The sequence below is a fragment of the Microchirus variegatus genome (genome assembly GCF_963457635.1).
Source record: "Microchirus variegatus genome assembly, chromosome: 18".
NCBI classification, from domain to species: Eukaryota; Metazoa; Chordata; class Actinopteri; order Pleuronectiformes; family Soleidae; genus Microchirus; species Microchirus variegatus.
The window spans coordinates 6,674,989-6,701,814 of NC_139819.1; the positions used below are offsets into that span (position 1 = coordinate 6,674,989).

At 43.3% G+C, this 26,826-nt stretch overlaps 1 protein-coding gene across 1 annotated transcript; it reads left to right on the top strand.

Annotated features, from left to right (window-relative positions):
• gas2l1 (growth arrest-specific 2 like 1) lies at window positions 1-26,527 on the top strand (the record flags this gene model as incomplete). Its single annotated transcript, XM_083905468.1, has 5 exons — window positions 1-711; window positions 15,319-15,426; window positions 21,099-21,195; window positions 22,978-23,299; window positions 24,508-26,527. 5 exons carry the CDS (start codon window positions 1-3, stop codon window positions 26,525-26,527), a joined length of 3,258 nt encoding a protein of 1,085 aa, XP_083761594.1.
• Between the last annotated feature and the right edge of the window lie 299 nt (window positions 26,528-26,826).

Here is a 26,826-nt window from a genome sequence, read left to right on the forward strand (position 1 = left end):
ATGGCTGATCAGAGCAACATCCAGTCCGCCGCCTCCAAGAGCATCCGGCCCTTCAAATCCAGTGAGGAGTACCTGTACGCCATGAAGGAGGACCTGGCGGAATGGCTGAACACACTCTACGACCTCGACATGAGCGCGGACACCTTCATGGACGCGCTGGAGAGCGGCTGCGCGCTCTGTCGACACGCCAACAACGTCAACCGCGCCGCGCAGGACTTCCAGCTGGAGTATCCGGAGGCTGCGCGCTCCATGAAGGTGCCATCCAAAGACGTTGGCTTTCAGTCGCGCAACGCCGTGCCGGGCTCGTTCCTGGCGCGCGATAACGTGTCGAACTTCATCAGCTGGTGCAGACAGGAGCTGTGGATCAAGGACGTGCTCATGTTCGAGACCAACGACCTGGTGGAGAAATGCAACGAGAAGAATTTCGTCCTGTGTCTCCTGGAGGTGGCGCGGCGCGGCGCCAAGTTCGGCATGTTGGCGCCCATGCTGATCCAGCTGGAGGAGGAGATCGAGGAGGAGATCCGGGACCAGGAGAGTCTGAGGAGCGAGGCGTCGGACAAGTCCGAGCAGAGCGTGTCCTCCTCACCCAGCAGGTGTTTCAGCCGCAAGGAGAGCAGTCAGAGTGTGGAGGATGAAGACGAACCCGAGCCAGAGCCTTTCGTCTGGCAGCAGAAGAGGGTTCTGTGTGACATGCGGAATTTGGATGAGTTGGTGAGTTTACCAGAGAGAAAAAAAAGATCTGCAGACCACTGCGTGTCTGCAGCTCCAGCTGACGCAATAAAAACACTCACTATTTTCCCATAACCTCATCATCATGATTCACATCCTACAGCAGAGTCATTGTATCACAGCTTCTCAGCCCCTTGATAAGAAATCATCTGTAGGTCTTTGTGTTTTTGGTGCATAGAGAAAAAAACAACCACTCCCTCAGTAAAACTGTGTCAAAAGTAAGGCACTGTGTGTGTGGAATGTTCATGTAGGTGCTATAAGGAGAGGCAGCAGATACCCTGTGGTGTGGGCGTGAGTGGGTGTGTGTGTGCACATGCATGAACTTTGCATAACTGTGCTGTAAAATGTCCACTTACCTTGTCCCAGGGTCAGTGAGTCAAGAGTCTGAAAAGTCAAAGGTCCTCGTCTGCGTGAGAGCTCGTCAGAAAACCTTCAAACATCCACAGTCATTTCTCAGCTCGCTGCCTCGTACATGTCCCCTCTCGTCATTTCTCCCCCCCCCCCACTGAAAAGGTTGACCTTTGACCTTTCTGACCTGTCTGACATTAGCTCAATGCAGAGATCTTGTTAGTCAAGTCATGTCTGTCAGACTGACCTGCAGGACACGTGCTCAGGGGCAGAAGTTAGTATTTTTTGTTGGTGTTTGTGAGAAGAAGAAGAAGAAGAAGATGTCAGAGAGCAGGGTCAACAGCTTCTGCTGTGACCTCTGCAGACACAGATAAGAACATATATGGAGAAGACCAGGGCTGCAACTAACAATTATTTCCATAATCAATCAGAAAATGTAGTGAGTGTGTCTCCAACCTGGAAATGATAATGTTCTCAAATATCTTACATTGTCCCTGAACCAAATTGCTATATGGAGGAAAAAAACCAGACAATATTGACATTTAAGAAGCTGAAAAATAATAAATACTTCTTTTAAGTATAAAAAAACCCCACTAAAACCATCTAATCAAGCACTTGTTTGGTCCACAAAATGTCATAAAATGTTGATCAGTGTTATATGGAGCAAAAAAAAACCTTAAAAACTTGTTTTATGAATCATAAAAACCATTTAAACTGGTTAATTTAGTAATTGTTTGGTCCATAAAAAGTTGATCAAAGTTATATGGAGCAAAAGAACAGAAAATATTCACATTTAAGAAGCTGAAAAACCTTTAAAAATGTTTTTTAATTATAATCCCCGCCAATTCAAATCGATTAAGTAATTGTTTGGTCTGTAAAATGGAAATGTTTTGTTTTGATTCAGTTTTAATAATTTATTTATTATATGGAGCAAAAAAAAAAACATTAAAGAAGTTAGAAAATAATTTGAACCTACTAATCAATTATAATATTAGTTGACTATTCATAATCAATGAATCGTTGCAGCCCTAATCCAGACTGTGCACTGGATTATACCATTTGACTACTTCTCAGGGGATAAAGTTTGAAAGCCACAGACATACAATATATATATATATATATGTCTTCTCTTGACTCTAACTCATCCCTCAGCAAACACACACACATGATCACACAGTGTACACAGTCATGTGACGGTCAGTTGCAGCTTCTCACTGATTCAGAACCTGACGTTTGTCTGTCAGAAAAGAAACAGACTTTTCTTTCATGTTCACATCAGCACAACACCAGGACTCTTAGGAAGAAACCACAGTGAAAACAAGCCACACTATTAAAATAGAACAGTATTATCAAGGGTGTATTACACTCAGTACATTTCCACGCACAGATGCAGCTATTTCATTGAATGACTGTTCTTCTCCCAGTATACAAACACTGTAATACTTAATATACTGAATACTGTATGTAGTTTAAAATGACACTTTTAGTCAGACTAACACAATCATTTGGCTTTTTCACATCTTTTTAGCTCTGTTTCCATGTTGTGCCTGAGATTGTTTGAGGCAAACTTCTGCAGATATTATGGACTGTTAAAAATTCCCCGTCTACATAGATTTGTCTGAACCAGTTTGCCATCGTGTCTTGCACTCTCTTTGCACACGTTTTGGTTATTGTGTGCACATGCAGGAGATGAACGCCGCGGGAATTGCATTTATTATTCATCAACCTGTTCATGATCTGCATGCACAGTCACACCCAGTAACATTAGAGCTGATTAAGTGGAATCAATTCACTCACGCAGAGACGTTCACAGCCGTCTCACATGGATGTTCTTCACTGGCCTTATAGGAAATGTACGGTTAAAAACTATAAAACACAGTCATTTTCGCTTTTTTTAATAGCTGTTTATGCTAATATACCCGTTTTAGATGTGAAGTCTTTTTCTGTCATGTCCTTGGCAGTTCAGCCAGACAGATCATTTGTCATATTTACAGTATGTTGTTCGTTTTAGGGCAGCCAAAGAGAGCTTGGATGGTGACCGAAGGGTTGCTGGTTCAAGCCCCCTACAGGTCAAGGGCTGAGACAGATACCCCAATGCTCATTGTTCATTGGACATTAGTCTAAATTGACCCCAGTGTACTCCTTTGGTTGGGCCCAAGCCTGGATAAATGGTAGGTTAACCTAACCCTAACCAGATACCCCAATGCTCATTGTAAGGGTTAACCTAAGCCTAACCAGATACACCAGTGCTCATTTTTGGGTTAACCTAAGCCTAACCAGATACACCAATGCTCATTTTTAGGGTTAACCTCACCCTAACCAGATACCCCAATGCTCATTGTTAGGGTTAACCAAACCCTAACCAGACACCCCAATGCTCATTGTTAGGGTTAAACTTAGCCTAACCAGATACACCAATGCTCATTTTTAGGGTTAACCTCACCCTAACCAGATACCCCAATGCTCATTGTTAGGGTTAACCAAACCCTAACCAGACACCCCAATGCTCATTGTTAGGGTTAAACTAAGCCTAACCAGATACACCAATGCTCATTGTTAGGGTTAACCAAACCCTAACCAGATACACCAATGCTCATTTTAGGGTTAACCTAACCCTAACTAGATACCCCAATGCTGCTCATTGTTAGGGTTAACCAAACCCTAACCAGACACCCCAATGCTCATTGTTAGGGTTAACCCAACCTTAACCAGATACCCCAATGCTAATTTTTAGGGTTAACCTCACCCTAACCAGATACCCCAATGCTCATTGTTAGGGTTAACCAAACCCTAACCAGATACACCAATGCTCATTTTTGGGTTAACCTAACCCTAACCAGATACCCCAATGCTCATTGTTAGGGTTATCCTAACCCTAACCCCACCAGATATGTAGCCTCTGAGGCTGACACCAGTCTATAGAGAGTCGTTAAGTTGGACATCGCAGGTCGTTCGTCCCTCCCAGTTTCAGGTTGTTGGTTTCACCTGAGACGAGGTGTGAACATGTGTCGTTGTGGTCACCTGAGTCTGCTGTTGTGTGGGTGTTGCATTTTGCTTGTTGATAGGCTGATAGTTGTTGTCTTGGCCTTGAATATAAACCTAGAATGGTCCTCGGAATCAAGCGTCTTCTAGTTCTGGTATATCCATCCATCTTCTGCCACTTGCTGAAGCCAAATCCCAGCTGACGTAGGGCAGAAGGCGGGGTTGTCTGTCACTCAGATGCAGTACACTCATGCACCTTTCCCCCCCTGAGGCAGCACCATGGTTATTGTTGAGTGCTGACAGCCTCATTCTGCATCATGTCTGTCTTTGGACAACTCCACACAAAAAGACCAGTGGTCAAACGGATTCAGTGATCACTCAGAGTACGACTTCCTCTCAGAAATATCTGGCTTTTGTCTCACAGCTTTGTTTGTTTGTTACTGGGGAAACTGCACTACGCTGAGGTCAATTGCACAATAATGAATAATATTATTATTATTCCTTAGCTTACGTAAAAACTGTTATTGACTCATTCATCCTGTCATGATGTGTCACGTCAACTACCTGCTCTTTACAATAGGTTGTTAATCTTTAACTTGATCTCGTGCTGTCGTCGCTCAGGTTCATCACACGCCCTCATGAAACATACTCACTGTGTACATACAGTATGTTCTTACTCATCTGCACCGTGGGCCGGCTTTCCACCCTAAAGTTAAGGAAGTGGCTGGCGTCTCATTTCCTCGGTCGTAGTTTGACTCAGTGACGCTTTTGTATCTCAAAGTTCCTTTTTCCCTTTTCCTGGAGTCTTGTTTTCTTAGGACAAACAGCTGACGGTTCACATCACTCTATGCTCATGTAAACATAGAAATGATCCATTTGTCCATTGGATTTTCTTTTAGTGAGGGATTATGATATGCTGTAATATGCTGCTCTCAGGTGAAGGACGATGATTATTTATCTACATAAATAAGCTTTTTCTGTGTTTCTTAGGTCTCACACTTTGGCCTTGAGCAAACTGACACACACACACACACATTCTTGTACTTGCTGCATACTGAGGACCAGCATTTCTACTTTATAAATCAACACAATTACTTGTCGACCAAAATTTGAAAAAAAATTTGACCAAAAATTTGACCCAAAATTGAAATAAAAAAATGAAAAAAATTTGACCCAAAATTTGGAAAAAATTAGACCCAAAATTTAAAAAAAAAATTTGACCCACATTTTAAAAAAAAAATTTGACCCACATTTAAAAAAAAAAATTTGACCCAAAATTTTTGGTCCAAAATTTGACAAAAACGTCAGTCTATACTATGTCGTCCAAAATGTGAAAAAAAAAAATAACCCAAAATTTGAAAAAAAAAATGTGGTCCAAAATTTGAAAAAAAAAATTGGTCCAAAATTTGAAAAAAAAAATTTGGTCCAAAATTTGATAAAAAAAAATTTGGTCCAAAATTTGAAAAAAAAAAATTGGTCCAAAATTTGAAAAAAAAAAATTATTCCAAAATTAAAAAAAAATTTTTTCGTCCAAAATTAAAAAAATGTACAAATTGAGTATAGCATGTTATAGCAACCTAAGGAAGTGATTTCAATGAAAACAAAGTGAGGACCAGCCAAAATGTCCTCACTCCATAAAAATGACCTCACTTTGTTGGTTTAAAACCCTCACTGGTCCTCAGTATGCTGCAAGTACAAGAACACACACACACACACACACACACACACACACACACACACACACACACACACACACACACACACACACCATTCCATTTTGATTACCTAATGTCACTTGTTATTTACACAAAATAAATAAATACAAAAACTTATTCCATATTACAATACAAAAAAAATCTGAATCTCTAAGGGTTTTTATAACAGTTTTGTGGACATTTTTGTCCTCAATGACTCAAGTATTAAGGTACATTTTTCCAATAGATCTATTAAAACAAATGATCATTTTAATCCAACATTTGTCATGAGAGAGACTTAATTACAAAGAAATTGTGCTAACCCTAACCCAAAAATTATCAGCTAAAGAGAGAAAAATTCACAAATGTCCATAATGACACCTTAGGGTTCAGGACACTGCGTTGACTTCCATAAACAAAGCCTTATCCATAACCTTAACCTAACCACAATTCAAACTGCCCTAAGCTAAACCAGCTCCTCAGAAATAAGGCTCAGCTTCATTAGTAACATGTGCACTACCTCAATGCACAGGAATCCACATAGAGCACAATAATCCGCCCATAGAGCTGCTGATGACAATGATAAGAGCTCCACAGCCTCTGATGACTTCCTTCAATCGCTATCTTTCCTTCTTCCTGCTCACTCGTATAAACCGGTTCACGTCTCTTGTCACCGCAGGCTTCCACATTCAGCCCTCGTTGTTTAGTTCATGTATGTGCAGACCCCTCTTTTCTCCCCATCCCCCCCCCCCCCCCCCCATCTCCGTTATGTCTCCACTGGAGATGATAAAAGCCAAGAGCACAACAATATGTCTTGTTTGTGGCATTCGAAGTGAGAGGAAATGAATAGACCGCCGCTGCTGCTGCCGTGGAGGTAATTAGAGGCTGACGTCTCGATCTCTGCGTGGAAAACACCGGCACAGCAGAGAGTGGAAAGGGTGACAAATGTGTCTCTTTTGTCCGAAACTCATCTCTCGCTAACTTATGGTCCACTTCATGCATTCAGTAAAATAGAAAAGGGGGGGAACAGAGGACGGTATCGTGTGCCTAGAGTGACTTTACTGTACACTCTGATAAACATGACTGCAGTGGATGTTGCTCTGGGAGAGAGAGAGAGAGAGAGAGAGGGGGGGGGTAGGGAAAAGTAGGTCATTATGGTTTGCACTGGGTCACACTTCCACGCTTTGCTGAGAGAGCGTGGCATTCTTCAGCGTTTTCTCTCTCTCTCTCTCTCTCCAGTGTCACATGCACTCCTACTTTTATTATTTTTACAGGTTATTTTTCCATCCTTTCATCGTTCCCCTTTGGTCCTCGCGGAAAAAACAGCTGACTCCGCGCTTTTGCATTCCCGTCCGTTTAATGCCTTTATCGTTGTGTTTTTTGTTGCCGCTAGCACGTTTTTGCTCGGCTGTCGTTTTTTTTTATTTGCGCAGACATCTGTGTGTTTGTGTCGGTCTGAGGGTTTTATTGCAGAGTCAGAACGACAGTGAGTCCTCAACCCTAACCTCGCCTGTCTGTAGGAGAGCGTTCAGTGTTGTTGTTGCCTTAAATGCCATAAACGAGGAAGACACTGGCCCCTGATATTTAACTCCTTGCACCTGATTGAATAAGTTGCTCTTTAAAAGCAGATGATGGATGGAATGATTCACCTTTCAGCGCTTGATGTGCATTCCACTCTGTGCATCCTCCCGGCCCCCTGATTGACCATTTGTCATGTGGCCAGGAGACTGCTATTGATTCTTTTTTTTCTTCTTAAAGCGGCTGATTGCGGCTGCCAACGTATGATTACATTTTCCACCCTGATCGATCATAGAACATGAATTATAGAACGCGCAGACGGCATCAAAATCATCATTGAAATACGTGTATTGCTTCCACGTGGAGGGTCACGGGTGCCAATCCCTGCTGACACAGGGACGAAAGGCGGGGTTTCACCATGCACTCTTATAAAATAAAAGTGCTAAGTAGAACCATATAAGGTCTTTTGACTTGTCCTCATAGGAGAACCCTTTTTGGCTCCAGGTTGAACCGACCCTTAGTGTTACCAAGAACCCCTTTAAAACCGTTTATTCAGGAAATGGATTTTAAAGGGTTCTCTGGTTCTTACGGGAACCATTAGTGTTACCAAGAACCCTTGAAAAACCCTTTCTTTGGGAAAGGGGTTTTTCAGAAGCAAATGGTTCCAGGTAGAACCTCAGCCCTTGTAGAAGAACACGTTTAGAACCCTTGTTTCTAAGAGTGTGGACAGGGTCGCATAGAGACGAATAACCATCCACTCTCATGGTGAATTCAGAGTGTCCAATTTGCCTACTCCCCAAAATTTGCGTGAGGGGAGGAACTTTGGGAGGAAACCCATGCAGACACACGGGGAGAACATGCAAACTCCATGAAGAAAGGTCCCAAACCTGGGTCTTCTTTATGCAAAGGCACATGGTTCCTCTAAAATGTCCAAAAATGCCTAAAATAAGTGGTAAACGGTAATAAAGTGTCTCTAGAACGCGATCAACCACAGTATATGTCGAGTTCGCTCAGAATCAGCTGTTCATCACAGATCATCTGACGCACCGTTTCATTCATGGTTCATTAAAACCAGCAGAAGCTCAGCTTCAAGCAGCGACTGCCACTGGTACTAACGCTTGTAAAGACACACTAAACCTTGTTTATACAACAACAAAAAAGGACAACTCCCTTTTTATATGTCAATATAAATAGTCTGTACGCCTTCAAGTGCTGCCTCCTAAGAAGTACTCAGAAGTCTTTGTCTTTCACAGTAACTGACACGTACACCACTCTGATCCAACTGTTTTTTTCTATCTCATATCTCCCTCACAGTTCACCCCCTCAGGCCACAGGTCTTAAAATAATAATTCAGTTATTCAGAATGTTTTTCTTTCACCCCTCAGGTTGTTTAGACAGATCATTTTTTGCTGGAGAGGAGCTTGTGTTTCATGTTTGTGCAGCAGCGACACGAGTCTCTTGACAGGAAGCTGTTTTCAGTGTGAGTTCACGAGCTGTAGGAATGCTTTACTTACCCTCAACCTCCAAAACTCTTTACTCTGCCAAACAACAGGCGCCCCCTGTGGCCTACTTTCCTCGTTCCAATGTGTGTGTGTGTGTGTGTGTGTATCTGACGGTGAGGTTGGGAAGTTGCCAATCATGATAGAAGATCTTCTGTCACGTAACCAAAGCCTGGTGATTTAACTTCTCTATAATCCTTTATTCTTCTCTGTACGAGTAAATGATCTTCTGTCATTTTCACTGAAACAGGAAACATTCCTGTGTAAATTCCTCTGTGTGTGTGTGTGTGTGACATGTTGTAATGATTTGATGAGTTTTTATTGTCGGGTTTTTGTTGTTGCAACAACTCTTTGCACAGGAATCATAAAGACCAACACGCCCATGTTTGATTAAAGCACGAGAGCGAACTGTTAAAATGACTCACTGTCTGAAAAAACCTGTATCACAAAAACCAGGAAACTAAAACCTGAACTGCATCACATTTTACGCAGCGATACCACGAATACATTAATCTGCAACACACGTGAGTGCAGAAAACGGGCGAATCAAAGCTAAACACTCTTTGGGCAAGTTCCAATTCATATCTTAACCCTCAAGCTCAACCCTTAATCTTAACTGGCCCTCAAAACCAAGTATGGGACACCCCTTAAATGCAGATACGTCTTCAGACTGTAGGGGGCAGAATAAGGCGAAAGCTGCGTCCAGTCTGTCAACTCCAAAAAAGAAGAAGAAGAAGAAGAACGCATTTACGTCACGATTATTTATTACGATCCGTTTTGTCAGTCAAGTTATTAGGTTGTCAGTTAGTTATAAGATGATTCTCATACTAATACCACAACCACGGACATATTCAGCTGACAGTTACCACACACCACAGGGTTATTGAAAAGTAAACGACGCCGGCCGGCTATTGACAAAAGATCGTAAAATAAAAATAAATGTTACGTAACAATGACGTCAGTAATCCATAATATGGGCCTAAACTAAGATAATACAATGGTTTTCATAATTTTTTATATCTCTATATAAAGAAAATGCTTAATTTGTAGCGTACTCGTTTCGCTGCTTTCGGCGCCATCTTTGTTATGTGAAAACACGCAATGCATTCTGGGTAGCCCCTGCTCCCAAGGGGTGGTCTCGGAAAATCTCAATATTGAGGGCGATGCAGCCCAAACTTAATTTTTCTGAGAATCGGGACAGCACTTGCACTAGCGGGAGCACGCATTTTTGAGATTGAGGGTTCAGATTGAGGGTTAAGCAAGGAATTGGAATTCACCCTTTATCTCTGCCACTCCCATTTCCTCCCTTCATCCCCAGGGGTTTTCGATCTCGGCCCTCCGTCTCTTTTCCGCCGATGTCCTTTAAAGATGTGTTTGTAGGTCAGGAAGCAGAAAGAATGACACCCGAGCACATGATGCGGATCCGAGCGGGAGCGTAGTTGAAGCTCTCTTCTTTGTTGCTCTTGCACAAGCATCCCTGCATTCCTGTCTTCACGGACACAGCCAGCAGATTCCCAACTCTGTGTCTTTTTCCCCTCTCACAAACATCTGCAAACGTCTCTCATGTGACCTGCATGCATCCATAATTCATCCTTCAATTTTTTCTCCCACCCTTCTCACCGTTCTAGCTCCACTTCCGCATGTTTCCTGCGTGACCTTGTCTCTCTCTCCCCTGCAGTGTGTGTGTGTGTGTGTGTGTGTGTGTTTTGGTCGACACAGTGAAGACATGGGAAGTGCACACAAGGTTTTTTCGCCGAGTAAATACGTCCAAATGCCACGGCCCTGCTATTGATTGAGCTGTTATTAAAGCGGCTCCGGGTGTGACTTTGAATCCGGATCCGTGTTTCACACGGAGCCGAGAGCTGCACCTTCCCTCCGGAGAGGAAAAACCTCTATGACCTCAGCTTGAACGGCTCCCAGGCGAGAGAAAGGCTTCAGTATGGAGAGAAAAAAAAGAAGGCAAACTGTACAGTTAAAAAGGGAAGGCTATGTGTGTGTGTGTGTGTGTGTCTGTTGCCATAGCAATCTTTCCATTAACTCACAGGCTGGGGTTTTTCCAAAACAGGGCTAGTCCACCTACTGACAGAGGGACAGAGAGAAACAGGGCAAGCAGATGTAGAAATGTAAGCAAAACACAAGAAAGAAAAAAAAATACAGACAAATTTAGATCTGGTCAGCTCGTGCACTGAGGCTAAAAATAAATGCAGCAAAAGCAGACGAGAGAGAGAGAGAGAGAGAGAAAAGACGGATGTAGGTGAGGGGGTGAACAGGTGAGACGCAGGTGAGGTTTTCCTCCCTCTTTCATTTTGCACGGCTGCTGCTATTTAGAGAAAATAACAAGGTGCCACCTTAATCTTCCCTATCCACTTTAATGAAGGTGTTGTGGGTCAAACGCACACACACACACACACACACACACACACACACACACACACACACACACACACACATTCTTGTACTTGCTGCATACTGAGGACTGGGTTGCTGACAAAGTGAGGACCAGCATTTCCACTTTATAAATCAACACAATTACAAATATCTACTTCATGAATGACATCTACAAAGAACTACTGGTTGCAGTACCATTTTTTCTTTTTCATTTTTGGTCCAAAATTTTACAAAAACGTCATACTATACTATGTCCAAAATTTGAAAAAAAATTGGACGCAAAATTTTTCGTCCAAAATTTCAAAAAGAAATTTGACAAAAAAATGTTGACCCAAAATTTGACAAAAACGTCATACTATACTATGTCATCCAGAATTTGAAAAAAAAAAATTGACCCAAAATTTTTGGTCCAACATTTGTCAAAAACGTCATACTATAATATGTTGTCCAAAATTTGAAAACAAATTTGAAAAAAAAAATGTGGTCCAAAATTTGAAAAAAAAAATTTGGTCCAAAATTTGAAAAAAAAAATGTACCCAAAATTTTTGGTCCAAAATTTGACAAAAACGTCATACTATACTATGTCATCCAGAATTTGAAAAAAAAAAATTGACCTAAAATTTTTGGTCCAAAATTTGACAAAAACGTCATACTATAATATGTTGTCCAATATTTGAAAACAAATTTGAAAAAAAAATGTGGTCCAAAATTTGAAAAAAAAAAATTGGTCCAAAATTTGAAAAAAAAAATTGGTCCAAAATTTAAAAAAAAAATTGACCCAAAATTTTTGGTCCAAAATTTGACAAAAACGTCATACTATAATATGTCGTCCAACATTTGAAAACCAATTTGAAAAAAAAATTTGGTCCAAAATTTGACAAAACAGTCACACTATACTGTCATCCAAAATTAGATTTTTTTTTTTCTTGACAAATTGAGTATAGCATGTTATAGCAACCTAAGGAACTGATTTCAATGAAAACAAAGTGAGGACCGGCCAAAATGTCCTCACTCCGAAAAAATGACCTCATTTTGTTGGTTAAAAACCCTCACTGGTCCTCAGTATGCCACAAATACAAGAACACACACACACACACACACACACACACAGATACAGATATATCCGTTATTATGATTATACATGTCAGGATACTACAGTTTTCAAACTTGATAGCCAGGGAAATACCATTTTTAACACCACAGGGGAGCAAAGGAATTAAACGAAGAAGAGGTGACTTGTCTTGTTGCTGGTCAACGTTTCTGTTTTAATCTGCAAAATTAGCATCTAATCTAAGTTAATTTATTCATTCTGCAACATTTATCCTTTGAGGGACAGGGAGGTATTGGAGTCAATCCCATCTGATCATGGAGTGAGAGGCAGCAGAAAACCCCTGGGGGACAAGTTGATAGATTACTTTCTAGTTAGGCAATTTATCATCCTGGAAAAGTTTCTTCCTCATTGGCTGAGAAACAAAAAAATTAATGAGAAGCCCTGCTTTAGACGGCCAAGGTGATGGAGCAATGTTCTGAATAAGATCAGATGAGATAAGATAAGTCTTTATTGTCTTCAGAGCGGAGAAATCCATCTTGGACAAGCATGGGTTTGGTAGCATGGTGCACATGATGAATATGAAATAGAAGTCGTCTTCTGCTTTAAAGAGTAAAGTCCACGATAATGACGGAAGTAGTAGTTACTCATTGTTAAAGGCCACAGAGGCTACTGGGAGCTAACAGCAGTTAGCATTTGGAAAAGTAATCATTTGCAGGCTCTAGCACACGTACATTGCCGTCATATATAACATTTATCCACTGGACTTGTTGACTGCAGGACTGCAGACCTGGAGGCTTCAGAATAGAACAGAATAAGACTAAGGTCTGTGGAACGAGCCTGACAAGCTCCTCAAGGACAGCGTTTTGTTGCCGTAACATCAGTTTCTCTGTTCTTCCCTCTTCTCCTCTGTCGCTCCGCCGCTCGACTTTTCGTTTCGTCGACAAGTACGTGCACGCTCTTGTCTCGCAGAGAGAGTTCCGACACAAACAAATCAGAAGTGGTCCAGAGAACCCGGACTCAGAGAGAACCCGGGGAGCCTGGGCAGCACAGGCTGGGCCTCGCTCCACCCTGCAGTCGTCTTGACTCCACTTGACTAAGAAGCACCGCCCTGACCACAGCAAGGGCTCTCGCACCGGCTCTCGATTCAAAAACGCAGCTGGCTGCCTGCTGACATCATAACCACCGCCACCAGTCTGGTTTATGAGCTCTCTCTCTCCTTCTCTCTCTCTCTCTGTCCTTTGTGATGTCACAGGCACAAACACTGTCGTGTAACAGCCAGAGTATTCATTAGCACGTCCGCGCGGCTATTTTTGTGCTTTTGTGGCAGTTTTGCGGTGACTTGAATGACCGAAATGTTCTGGAGAGATGGGAACGAGGCCGGGAGTTTAATGTGGTCACAGAGAGGGAGAGAGAGAGAGTGGGGCGGGGCTTGTTCTGTAGGTGCATGGAATAGTATGAGCGTTTGACAGGAAGATGACGCACACACACACACACACACACACACACACACTGAAACACCCTCATAAAGCTGGCAGCCGTGACGCCTCATTTCTCACACAATAACAACAAGAGTCACTGTTGAGTTGACACACAACCAGCAGCTCTTTGGTCGCTGTCACACATGTACATGTACATGTATGTGTGTGTGTGTGTGTGTTTAAAACATGGCTCCAGGAACAGGGATGGGATGGATGATACTGCACTGTGCCAAAGTCCCAGGGCTTTGTTGTTGTGTTTTTGTTTTGTTTTTATGTCAAATTCTGTGACCATTGGCATTTGGATTTAATAAACCTGGCTTCATAGACATATTTTTTTCACAGCAAATACATGTTTTTTTTTACTGTTAAAGGGGAAATAAGTAGTTTATAGTGCCATCTAGAGGAGAGGCTGAAATTTACAACAAAGACCTGCTGCTCTGCTCACCCCCTCCCTTCCCTGAGCGCTACGGTATCCGCAGCTGGTCAAATTTCGTCCTCGTCGTCTTTCTCCGTGTCAGCAGATGAGGTTCGTGAGGTGAGGGAGAGGGCGAGCTACCGCGGCCGAAGCGGAGAGAGAGGAGGCGGGACTTCCGCTACAAGTAAAGAGACGCTGGTTTTGTTCTCTCACGTTTGTCCTTACAGGCTCCGGTAGAAACATGGCGTCTCGCTGCTAACAGTGGCTATGCAACCGCGGTCCGCGATCATGTTATTTTACATGACTTTTTGAAACACTACGAAAATGAAACAAAAACTATTATACAGCGACTAGACAATGCAGGAGCACATAATATGTATAAAAAAGTGGATTTTGGGTTATATAAACCCATAAATACTACACATTGTACCTTTAAAGGCGCCATTTTTAAGAATGTGGCCAAAAACGGTTACTACACTCAAATTCAAAAATACCGAGATCTTTTAGGTTTCGTTTTCTGACGTAACTGGCAACCCGTGGTTGCTCGGTAGCTGAGACTCTACCGACTGCAATGACTGGTAGACGGCGGTAGGTGGCGCCACATGCCAAAACACGATTTCAAAACATAAACATGATTTGCAGTCTGCAAAATATTTTTTTTAATGTGAATATTTTGTCTGTACTGTTGTTGTTGGTGAGTTCAGTTTGTTATATGAACATTATTCCTGAGTCTCTGTCACATATTAGGAGGATTTTATGGCCAGTTGCTTTAGATTTATTACATAATGCACCTTTAACATTAATTATCCACTTCCACTCACTCAGGGTTGTGTTATTGTTCAAGTGGAAGTGTAGCTCACACTAAATACTTGACATTTAGACCTATTTTAAAACTGCATACATGTTTCTGGCATTTAATATTGAGAAGTCATTACACGTATAATTATAGTCATTATAGTATTCTATAGCAAATCTAATTGTGGCCTCAGGTTATTGCACAGTACTGTGTATGTGTGTGTGTATATGCTTGTATTTGTCACCTCTTTAGGATCTTTTCTGGCATAAACACTGACCTTGTCAGGACCAGTAGTCGACACACGGAGACCAAAACTTTAGGCATTAACTGGTTATGGTTAATGCTTTGTTTTGTGTATATGTGTGTGTCGTGTTTGTGAGCTCTGACTGAACTAAAATTGTCTTGTTTTCTTTTCTTCAGGTGCGTGAGATTCTGGGCCACTGCTCCTGTCCAGCTCAGTTTCCTATGGTCAAAGTGTCAGAGGGCAAATACAAAGTGGGCGACTCCAGTGCACTCATCTTCATCAGGGTGAGTTGTCATCACCAGAATGTTGTTAACTATCAGTGTGTGTTTTGTGTGTTGGTTATTTTCAGATAAAGGTATAGGGTTGTGTTATTCTCGACAGAGAAAATGTAGAATTAAAGATGTTTTGCGTCACTGACTGATTTTAAAATGTTAAACCTATGTCTTGGTTGAACATTATGAAACCTCACAGATCCACGTTAATATAAGGTGAAATCTACATGGAAGAAAAAGGCAAAAAAACACTGTACTTACTGTAGGGCCATCAAATTAAATGCCTTAACACAAGTTACTGATAAAGAATAACATCATTCATCTGCACGATCCTCAGAATAATAATAATAACTCTATTATTATAATAACAATACTCCATTTTTAATTCAAGCAAGCATAATTATCCACTCCAACATTAATAAGAGCACTAAAAATATCCCTTTAAGGCATATTTAGAACAGATAAATACATTTACAATTTTTTTTTTCACTCAAAATGATAACATATTGTACAGGAAACCTTAGGCAGAATTGTTTTTTTTTTTAAAGAAAAAGAATACAAAAGCAGAAATTAGCAATAAGAACAAAGTGTGTAGCTTCCTGTTTGCCCTGTGATGGTTGACCCTCAAAGTCATGTTGTCAGTCCGCTAATGTGTCTTTCACCCACAGACTTTGATGCAGTGTAATTACCGTGTTGCCCTAAATCACTGTATGTAATTAAAGGGATTATCATATAACCAGAAAAAAAAAGCCCAAAACGACCTAAAATTGGCTTGTTTGGCACCAAAGCGTGAAAGACACAGAGGCCTGCATTGATTCTACGGAACCATATGGTGCAGACATATGGCATCATCATAGGTTATGTACAGTAATAGCAACAGGTACATGTCTCTTGATTCTTGTTAACTGTACACTGTGCATAACAACACTGTGATTTCTCTCGCTCTCCTCTGAGTGTTTACACTCTGTCGTCATCTGGCCCACTCCCACAACGCTTCTACTTTTTCCACTGAGACCCAAATAGAGCGTTAGGTCATTTCCTGTGTTGGGTCCTTATCTTGGCTCTAACCTGTTTCTGCTGGACTGTGTGTCTCTACGTATATGAGAGCTGCTATTGTACCCACGTCAGGCCTCAGAGGACTGGGCAGGGAAGGCTGGTGCTGATACCAGGGATCGATTTGGTCTCAATTACCTAAAACGTAGCGCAAACCACAGTAATGGACTCTTTGGGGAAGCTTTCTGAGTCGGCTGCACTGACAGGATTGCGACGCCGAACTGTGTGTATTGTCGATATTTCATCAATTTGACTAGCGCCACTTCATCCAGACCGGGACACGTGATACATGGTCGCCTACCGTCATTGTCTAACACTTTATCTTCCACATGAGGGTAGCAGGGTGGGGGGTGGGGGGGCTGCAGACAATCCCTGCTGACATAGGGTGAAGGGCGGGGTACAGCCTGGACGAGTCGCCAGTCCATCGCAGGGTAACAGAGACGAAAATCACAGGAGACCACACGATACGATATGTTGAGTTACGATATGATAAGATACGATACGTTAAGTTACGATACGATAAGATATGATAACTTAAGTTACGATACGTTAAGTTACGATACGATAAGTTACGATATGATAAGATACGTTAAGTTACGATACGTTAAGTTACGATACGTTAAGTTACGATACGTTAAGTTACGATACGTTAAGTTACAATACGTTAAGTTACGATACCATAAGATACAATATGTTAGGTTACGATACAATAAGATATGATAACTTAAGTTACGATACGCTAAGTTACGATACATCAAGTTACGATACATTAAATTACGATATGATACATTAAGTTATGATACATTGCGATACATACGATACGTCAGAAAACGAAACCTAAAATACCTCTGTATTTTTTTTGAATTTGAATGTAGTAACCGTTTTTGGCCACATTCTTACATATGGCGCCTTTAATTATTAAAACAAGCAAACACTCGTCATAAAAAATGTTGGTGATTCATTTAGTAATGATCAATAATAGATCAGAGTGGTATTAAATTGAAATATGATACTAGATTTATATTTTTTTATTATAGTCACTAACACACAGTGCACTACTATGGGTGGAAATCATCTATTTCCAAAGGTCTATAATAATTGTGTAGTTTGTAGCCACTCTCTGTAAAAGATTAAATATGAATTATAAAATAGGCCAACATTAAAAAAAAAAACATGTGCATGTTTATGAGCTTTTGACTTTGTCAGATGAGCTCTCTTCATCCCCGTCTGCGATGACAGCGACTGCGTCCATGTGCCCGAGCGGCTGCGAGTGCACTCTGCACATTCTCCCTTTCACTGGTGAGGGCAGGAAGCAGACAGGCCGCTCCTTTGAAAACCAACAAACCCCTCTATTCAGCTGCCAGAGGATCGAACAACGATCTCAAGGAGCTGAATGAGGGGATGAAGTGGAGAAAAAGCAAATGGTCGAAACGTGTCCTATATACGAACAGAGGGGAGTTAATAAGACGTCTTTGTCCCCCCGGGGGACAGTTTATTTCACTCTCCCTGAAGGGAACGGATGCCTTTGCTCGTGGGCCACAACGGCAGCGTGAAATGAACCGTGAGCGTAATTTTTCAACCGGGGAAAAAAATTTCAAGGAGAAATTTGTTCAACACACCCCCGCGATGATGACAAGACGTGCCTCTGTTCGCTGTTGCCATAGAAACAGGAGTGGGTCTCTCTCTCTCTTTCTCTCTTTCCTCTGGTGTAATATACTACTATAATACTGTGTACTCGTAAATCTGGCAGCTTAGCCACAGATTCGAAGGGGGAAACGCGGTCCCAAAACAGCAGAGTCCACAGTGACACTGCAGTGTGATACAGATAATACAGAAGTGTCATTTTGTTCAATTTTCTAATCCTAAAAAAAAGAGACACAAGGATAAATTGAGTGGAATCTTTACAACGATTTGATTGTAAAACATGACCAGCAGATGAATCATCTGCTCCGAATGTGTCATTCTTTGTCACTTTTATGCATTTTCTTTTATGGAAAACCTTTTATCTCTCTCCTTTATTTGCTGTTTTTTTTTTTAGTTTTCACTGAAATATAGACACAGTCTGAACACTATGATTATTAAGATGTGGATCTGAGCTCCGACTGTGAGATTATTAAGCTGTAAACTCACTCTGAGCTCACACTGACACATGAGTTGACTCGGCTCTGATTTGGAATTTATTTATCTACACGATCGATAGTCGTGTATAAGTGAATGTTAGACTGCTCTGCAACACGAAATAAATACAATTTAGGCCCATGAAACATCGTTTAATATGAGGTTTTTGTCAGCTTTGTCAACACTGTTGCGTGTGTTTTTGTTGCATCAGTGTGTCTCATCACATCACAGGAAATCGAAAGTGTCTGCCGGGTAATGAGCTAATTGCCTGGAGATTGTGCGCTGTGCAATAACGTTTTATGGCCCTTCTATGATTCTCTTTATAGTCGATATCACACTGTTGCAATAATGATGTTTGTCTATTTGGATTCCCAGAGCCCTTCCCCCCCCCCATTATGACAGCAGCTTCTGCTCCTCACTCGTTCGTTGTCGAGCGTCTCATCCTCCACGTGAGGGTGGAAGACGGGGCCGAACACACAAAGACGAACAAACATTCACTCTCACATTTAAATGTCTGATTAACCTTTTGCATGTTCATCTCAAACAAAGAGAGAAAAATGCACAAACAAAGTCCCTCAGATTCAAACTGGTGACCTTTTTTGCTGTAAGGCAACAGTGCTAGCCACTACTCCGCCGTGTGGCCAGCTACTGCTCCTCTATAATCACAAACAACAAGAAATTAATCAGAGAAATGAGAAGCCTTGTATGTGGTATAATGCAGTCATTTCCAAACACTGGGTCTGGACCCACAGATGGGTCACAGGTGATATTTTTAGGGTCCCCAAACAAATCTGCAGAATTGTCCCAACCTTTTTGGTTGAATTTTTTTTTTTTTTGCCATGGTTTATTTTTATGTGATTTAAAAAAAATGTTTTTATTCATTTGTGATCTTATATTTTGGATATCTTTTGTGCAAATTTGAACTTATTCTGTCGAGTGTCCTTGAGTGACCTGAAAGGCGCTTTTAAATTAAATGTATTATTGTTATTATTATAATAAATGCCCTATATGTGTATATGTTTTCAATAACATGTATAGGTTGAGTTGTAAATAATTTACCAAACATCTTTTAGAAATGTACTTACTTAAAATTCAATGAGGTGCTACAGACATTAGTCGCTACATGATACATGACGATATTTTGCAATTTAGGTCAAGGTTGTTTTCCATCTTTAAAAGTAGTTCTCTGTATAGAAAATGTTGGAAAACACTTTTAAGCTCTTCCTTGGACCATAACCTACTTCTCCGGAAAATTTGATCTAAATCCATTGTTTATTTCTTGAGTTATTTTGCCCACAACAGACAAAGAGGTGAAAACACAAACTCGTGTGATGTGAGTCCGTGGTGACAGCAGATCAGTCTTGCTGTAACTCTCCAGGTTGTGACCATTTTGTCGGCTGACCTTTCTCAAATTCAAATGATGTGATTGTGGTTCGCTCCATTTGCCGCGATCCATAGAATATGATCTAAAAGTCCCTGTTTTTTTTCCCCCAGAGCTAAACCTGTCTCTGACACAAAGCTGTAGCAGCAGTGGAGAGTAAGCAGTTTATACTCTCAGGTCTGGTAAGAGATAAGCAGATCAGCTGTTTGCGATGATTTGATGTAGTCAAGGAGCGAGGTCACTGAAAAAGGACTGGTAATGGATTGCAGGGATTGTATCAGAGAGGAGAGAAAAGAAGAAGAAGAAGAAGAAGAAGAAGAAGAAGAAGAAGAAGGGGTCAGACGCTGGAGCACATGTCATGTCTGGGACTGAAAACCAGAGGCTTTGCCACGTGTGATTTGATGAAACAAATAAAACTCCAGTGCCTTTCATCAACATGTGGCTGACAGACACTGTTACATCACGCGGAGGCGAGGGGGACGCATCCGCAGTGCGAAGTGAGTGTGCTGCTTCAGTGAAGGCAGCTTTTGCCTCGCGGGATGTGTGTGTGTGTGTGTGTGGTCTCAAAGAGCAGAGGAGAGTATGAAGTGACATATCCAGCAACACCAACACTCCCCTCTGGTACGGCTACCCCGGCCTTCCTCCTCCTCCTCCTCCTCCTCCTCCTCCTCCTCTCTTCTCTTCTTGGCTCCTCTCATAACTTGACACTCGGCCGAGGAGCTTGGAGGACAGCAGGAGTGAGTTGTTGCCATGCTAATTCGCCCTGAAAAACACAGGGTAGCCAGCTGAGAGGCAGGGAGAGAGCGGGCCTTCACAGCTCTCTGGCTCTTATTATGCTACGGCGACTCTTGTTTGTGAGTTGGCATGGTAATGGACAGGGCCTCATAATGGCAGCAGCTGGGGGTGATGTGGGAGAAAGAGGACGATGGGGGGGGGGGGGGGGAGGGAACGGCAAAAGGGTACAGGCAGGGGTGCATCTATTACGTAACACTCATGGTGGCGGAGCATCAACAAGCCCCCCCCCCCCACCCCAGTGGAAGAATTTACATATCATTAACTTGTGTGCTCATGTGTTTTATTGCTTTTTGTCAACTGAAGCCTCAATTTCTCCCTTTTTTTTTTTCCGCCTCAGGTCCTCCGCACTCATGTGATGGTGCGCGTCGGAGGGGGCTGGGACACGTTAGAGCACTATTTGGACAAGCATGACCCGTGTCGCTGTGCCGCTTTCGGTGATGTTCACTCGCTGTTACCCTACGTGTTTAAGCCCTTACAAAAACCACTTAAGTGTTGTGTCTCTAATGATAAGGGATTCACGCCCCTCGTGTGCCTCTGTTGAGACTATAGGATCAGATACTTGATGGGGACTTCAAATTCAAAAACCAATACCTTTTTTTGATACCGAGTTTATGAAATCAGTTCATACCGTTCAAAAGTTTGCGGTCACCTATAAAAATTTTCCAAGTTTTTCCATTAAAGTCACACTTTTATTCATCAAAAGAGTTGCAAAATGAATAGAAAATATAGTGAAGACATTGACACGATTAGAAATAATGATTTTTATTCAAAATAATAACATTTTCTTTCGTCAAAGAAGCAGCAAAACTGTTTTCAGCTGTGCTAACATCATTGCACAAGGGTTTTCAAGGGTTTTCTAATCATCCAATAGCCTTCTAACATGATTAGCAAACACAATGTACCATTAGAACACTGGAAACGGGCCTCTATACACCTATGTACATATTCCATTAAAAACCAGACGTTTGCAGCTATAATAGTCGTTTACCACATTAACAATGTATAGAGTGTTTTTCTGATTATTTTAATGTTATATTCATTGAAAAAAAAAAGTGCTTTTCATTTCTGAGCCCAAACATTTGAGCGGTAGTGTACAATCACAGACACAAACTGATTGTCTCCATATAGCCTTGAAACACACCTGCAACAACATGCACCGTAACTTTTCTTCCCAAGGTTCCAGGTCCTAATCTATGCCTGTTATCAGCAGGTTCCCACACTCTGTTATAGCCCCCCCAGGTGTTGTTGAGGGGGCCCAAACAGTGGCTCCTTTCTCTGCACTGACAGCTTTGATGCTCGTCTTGCAAGAAGAATATCTTACGTCTTTATTGCTACATTCACCGTAGTCTCATTAAGATTAAGCCACAACAACAACATGTCAGCATAATTTATACAGTTCTAAAAAAAAAACATCTGCGTTGTTGCTATTATGTATAATATGCGGCGGTCTTGTTTGTTTTTGTCATGTCACCCAGCAACAATCGGTCTTGAATCCCCCACCGGCTTACATTTTTTTATGCCTGATAAATGTTGCTGCGAGTCACTCTGACTCTGATCCCGCATCAACACACCTGTGCACGTCTCAACACGTGCAACAGCAACCACTCATATAGTTTACCATGAGGCTGAGGAGCAGCACAGTGACACACAGCTCGTAGCTATGCAGGGGCGAGACCTTGTCCTTTTATATCCATGTCAGGACAGACAGCTGACACTAGACTAAAGCATCATCAGTGACTCAGGCCACACGTAAAACACACACACAATCTTTTTTAGACATATTTTTATTCAAACTCTTGTGTTCAATGATGAGCATATTCTCACTTATCTTATATCTGGATTGTAGCTCCCAAACAAGTCAAGGAGCTACACTGGCCTTCATTTACATGTTATTCTGCTTTGTTTGTGCAGTAAGCTTCCACTAAAGCATCAAGGGTTGCTGTTATACACTTATACAAACTTACTTATAAGCGCTATGTTTAATTTCTGCAAATAAACCCTAAAAGTTGAAGGTAAAAGTCCACTTCTACAGCTCCAGAAAGCAGCAAAAGTACTGTATCCTCTGCTGTAGATGAGGTTAAATAAGGCTGTGTACAGTTTGTCTGGACCTCACACACACAGACTTTAATCAAATGTAATTGTACAGGCTGTCTGACCATGTTGGGATAGTAGTGTGTGTGTGTCTGAACAGCTTGTCATTAATCTGTCTGCCACAGCCCACCGCTACCACCAGGCCAAAGCCAGCGGCCAAGGTCAGGGCACCCAGAGTAAGTCGTCCAGCGCCCACTCCTCTCGCTCCACCAGCCCGGGTCCGCACTGGCGCAACGACGGCATCGCACCTTACAAGCCCACGGACAGACGCAGCACGGAGCCTCCCTCGGCTCCAGGTGCCTCCTCGTCCTCCTCGTCCTCCTCGACGCGACCGGGACGATCACAGAACACTTTTGCCCATACGGAGCTCGACTCCGGAGGACCTCGTAATCTACTTCCTCGGCCGCCGCGGGACCGCTCAGAACCCAGACACTTTACTCCCCTCAGGTAAGTGTGTGTGTGTGTTGTCTCTGCAAGTGTGTGTGCATACATGTGGTGTTCAGTGATGAGAGATTAATCTCTCACAAGCTGCCTGATAGGGCCGACTTGCTCTCTCCTGCCCATAGACAGGTATGCACACACACACACACACACACACACACACACACACACACACACACACACACAAATACACACAGATGCCAGGAAGCCTCAGATTAAACCAGAGCAGATTTGACTAATCTCTTATGACATTGTCCTGTCAAATCCATCTCCCACAGACACAAACGCCCCACAGCACCCCCCAGTGGCTACAAGGACACCAGGCATGTCTCCACACTCTTAATTTAATTAATTAGACAATAAGATCTGAACTGGGATCCTCACAGAGCAGCCTTTCTCCACCTCGCTTTGGTCTCCGATGAGATTGTGAAGTGGTGATCGAGTAGTAGAAGTGGATGAGATCAGATCAGCTTAAAGCTATTCATGCTCTCACTGAAGCTAACACATGCTTCAGTTGGTCAAATATACCCTCCCTCTCAAAAATGCGATTCAAGCTCCCATTGTTTAACACAATTTACTTTGGCTCTGGGCCAATGTGTGGCTCATGTCTTAATAAAGCGACGGCCCGAGACTCGACGTCAGACGAGCAGCTAATTAGAATTAACCCCGTGTGGCTGCTGCGGCGTCGCCTTACGAGCGCGCCAGACGAGATGAAGACTAATCTCACAACCATGCGTTAGACAACTGTTCACGGCTAACTGGGGGAAGTGGGTCAACAGGTGGACGCCACGCAGACAGATTGCCTTTCCTGAATATGTACAAATGCAGTTTCTAAGGATAACTTCAGAAGTCGGGCTTAATAAACTCAGACTTAGTAAAGACGCGGTGTGGAATCTAAATGAAAATCCTCACAGATTGAAAACACAGGAGTACAGCATGCTGTCATTCCTAATCTTTAAATACATGGATTGCAATAAAAACTAAATCATTTTATTAGAAAACTATCTAATAATTAATGATTTTTTTTTTTTAGCTAAAAATAGAACTATATCTTAAAACACACCTTATATTTATCCAGAACAAATTTCATTGTCCTCATCTCATTGTGTTATTATTGGTATTGGGAGACCCCTAGTGGCAGAAATCACACATTGTGCTTTTAAGTTACTATGACATTATATGACAAGACTTTGTGTCTTTTCCCCAAATTGTAGGAACAAGGAGACAAAGCTGCCACTAACAAGACGTCTGTCTGGAGACAGTGACTCCTCTACGGCTTCCTCTAAGGGAGGAGGAGGAGGAGGGGGACGGCCGTCTCTCGGCGGCGCCTCTCGGCGCTCCGGTGAAGACGTCATCCTGCTCGTCAGTCGCAAAGACGGGAAGCACGCAATCGAGAGGCCCGGAGCAGGAAACCGGACCCAATCCCCGCGCCCCTCACAGCCCCGCGCGCGCAGTCAGTCCCGTGAACGCGCTGCGCTCGCTCCGGTGCTCAAACCCAACCCACTGGGTGGACCCTCTGACGGTACAAGGACGACCCGCATGGAGCGGGGCCGGAATGAAAGAAGGTTCCACGTCCCGCGCTCCCAAAGCCAGAGCAAGATACAGAGTCGTACTCGATCCGGTGACGCCAGCCCTGGCCCCGCTTCCTGCTACAGAGACCCTCAGCCCCCACTGTCGGACAGACGAGAGGAGCTGAGGGCCAAACAAATGCCCCCGCCCTCTCCCAGAATAGGCGTTGGCTTCTCCAAGAGACAGTCGTCCTCATGCTCTAACTCGCCTATCAAATGCATCCAGAGCAACAACAGCTCCCCCAGCAAAAAAACTATAACTACTCCCAGACCTCCCGCCCCTCGCTCTCCCTCCCTAGGGAAAGGCAGAGTGCTGCCACCGGTCACCTCAGGAGGTCGGTGCTCACCGCACTCGTCTCCCCGCAACTCTCACCACCATTCCACTCGCTCCCCCAGGCTGTCACAGGGCCCTCGCTTCGCTGGGCGTGGCCAACACAGAAACAAGCCTGGTTTAGAGCACCAGGAGTCTGAGGAGGAAGGACTGGGCTTTGGTTTCCAGACGCTTCCGACGCTGGACCCTCGGAAGGAGCAAGACTTGTATCGCAGTTTCGAGGCCGAGTTTCTGGCCAACACACAGCAAGCCAGAGTCGTGTCGAATAAACCCGCAGCAGGAGCTGGGACGCAATCAGTGCCGACGCTCGCTGAGACGAATGACTCGTCCTCTTCTAACTCCTCCACGTCTTCCCTGAACGTCGGGCCAAAGACAGGAACTCTGCCCGACCTTAGGGAGTCTAAGAGAACGAATCCTCGTCATCTTCCAGTCGAGGACCCCTTAAATTTACTGTATGGACACAATCTTAGAGGAACACCCAGCTTTGGTCAAGGGGTGCCTGAATACTGGGGGGAGCGTGGAGGGGGTCTCAAGAAGCTCCCAGCCATCTCCAGCTCCATGGAGGAAAGGGAGAAGCCAACTTCTCCAACTGGCACCGGAGCTAAAGAGCCAGACAGGTTAATGAATCAGGTCTCCACACAACCTGCTTTGCCCTGTAGGACTATGAATGGAGACCATGGAGGTGGTTCTTCTATGGGAGGGTTGACAAGTCAGCAGGGTCAGCTTGGCTGGAACACAGGGCCTGAAGGAGATGTTCCTCAGGGGAATCACCAGCCAAACTTTTCTCATGACCTGGAAAACGGTGAAGGGCGTGATGACCTCCCACCGCCAGAGGCTTGTCCATCCCCTGTGCCTCTCCCCCCCTCTGAAGACTGCTCCTTCCGGGATTCCTCGAGTGAAAGCTCTTCCATGTGCTTCAGTCTGAGTGAATCCCACTCAGAATCCCCTCAGCCATCTTCACCCCTGGCCAACGGGGACACTGACGGAGAACAGCCGCAGACTAAGAAAGGGCAGAAGAAAGCAGACGGGGCCATTCCTATGTCAAAGCACAAACTCAGATCGAGAATCAGGCCTCGCACTGACAACAGGCCAGAGAACAGCCCCTCGCGTATTCCCACCCCGGTCAGCTACAAAGACCTGCAGGCTCACAACCCTCTGTCCCCCTGTCACACCCCACCTCTGTCCCCTCAGGGCTCTCGCTCCACCGGTCATCCAGCCACGTGCAAGAGCCTGCACCAGGCCTTTGCGGACATGACGCGTTCCCCAGTCATGGGCAACAAAGGCTGCTCGTACCCGAGGCAGTCGGGGAGTCTGGATAATGAAGCTTGGATGTAGCACAAAACTGACACATGACATGAAGGCTTGTTGTTGTTGTTGTTGTTGTCATGTCATTTGACTACTGTGTAAAAAAAAAGAAAGAAAGAGACGTAAGACTGGGCTACAGACTGTTTTCACTGCATGTCAGACACTCGTTTGCTTATCGTCTCGAGCGAGATTTCCTGCAGGTGGTTCACATTTTGCTTTTAATTTGCACTCAAGCCAAAATATTTATTACCAAAAGAAAAGGTCTTTTAATGCGACTTTTACTGTAGTTTCAAAGAATGCATGGGGATGCTTTTGCCAATGTAGTTTCG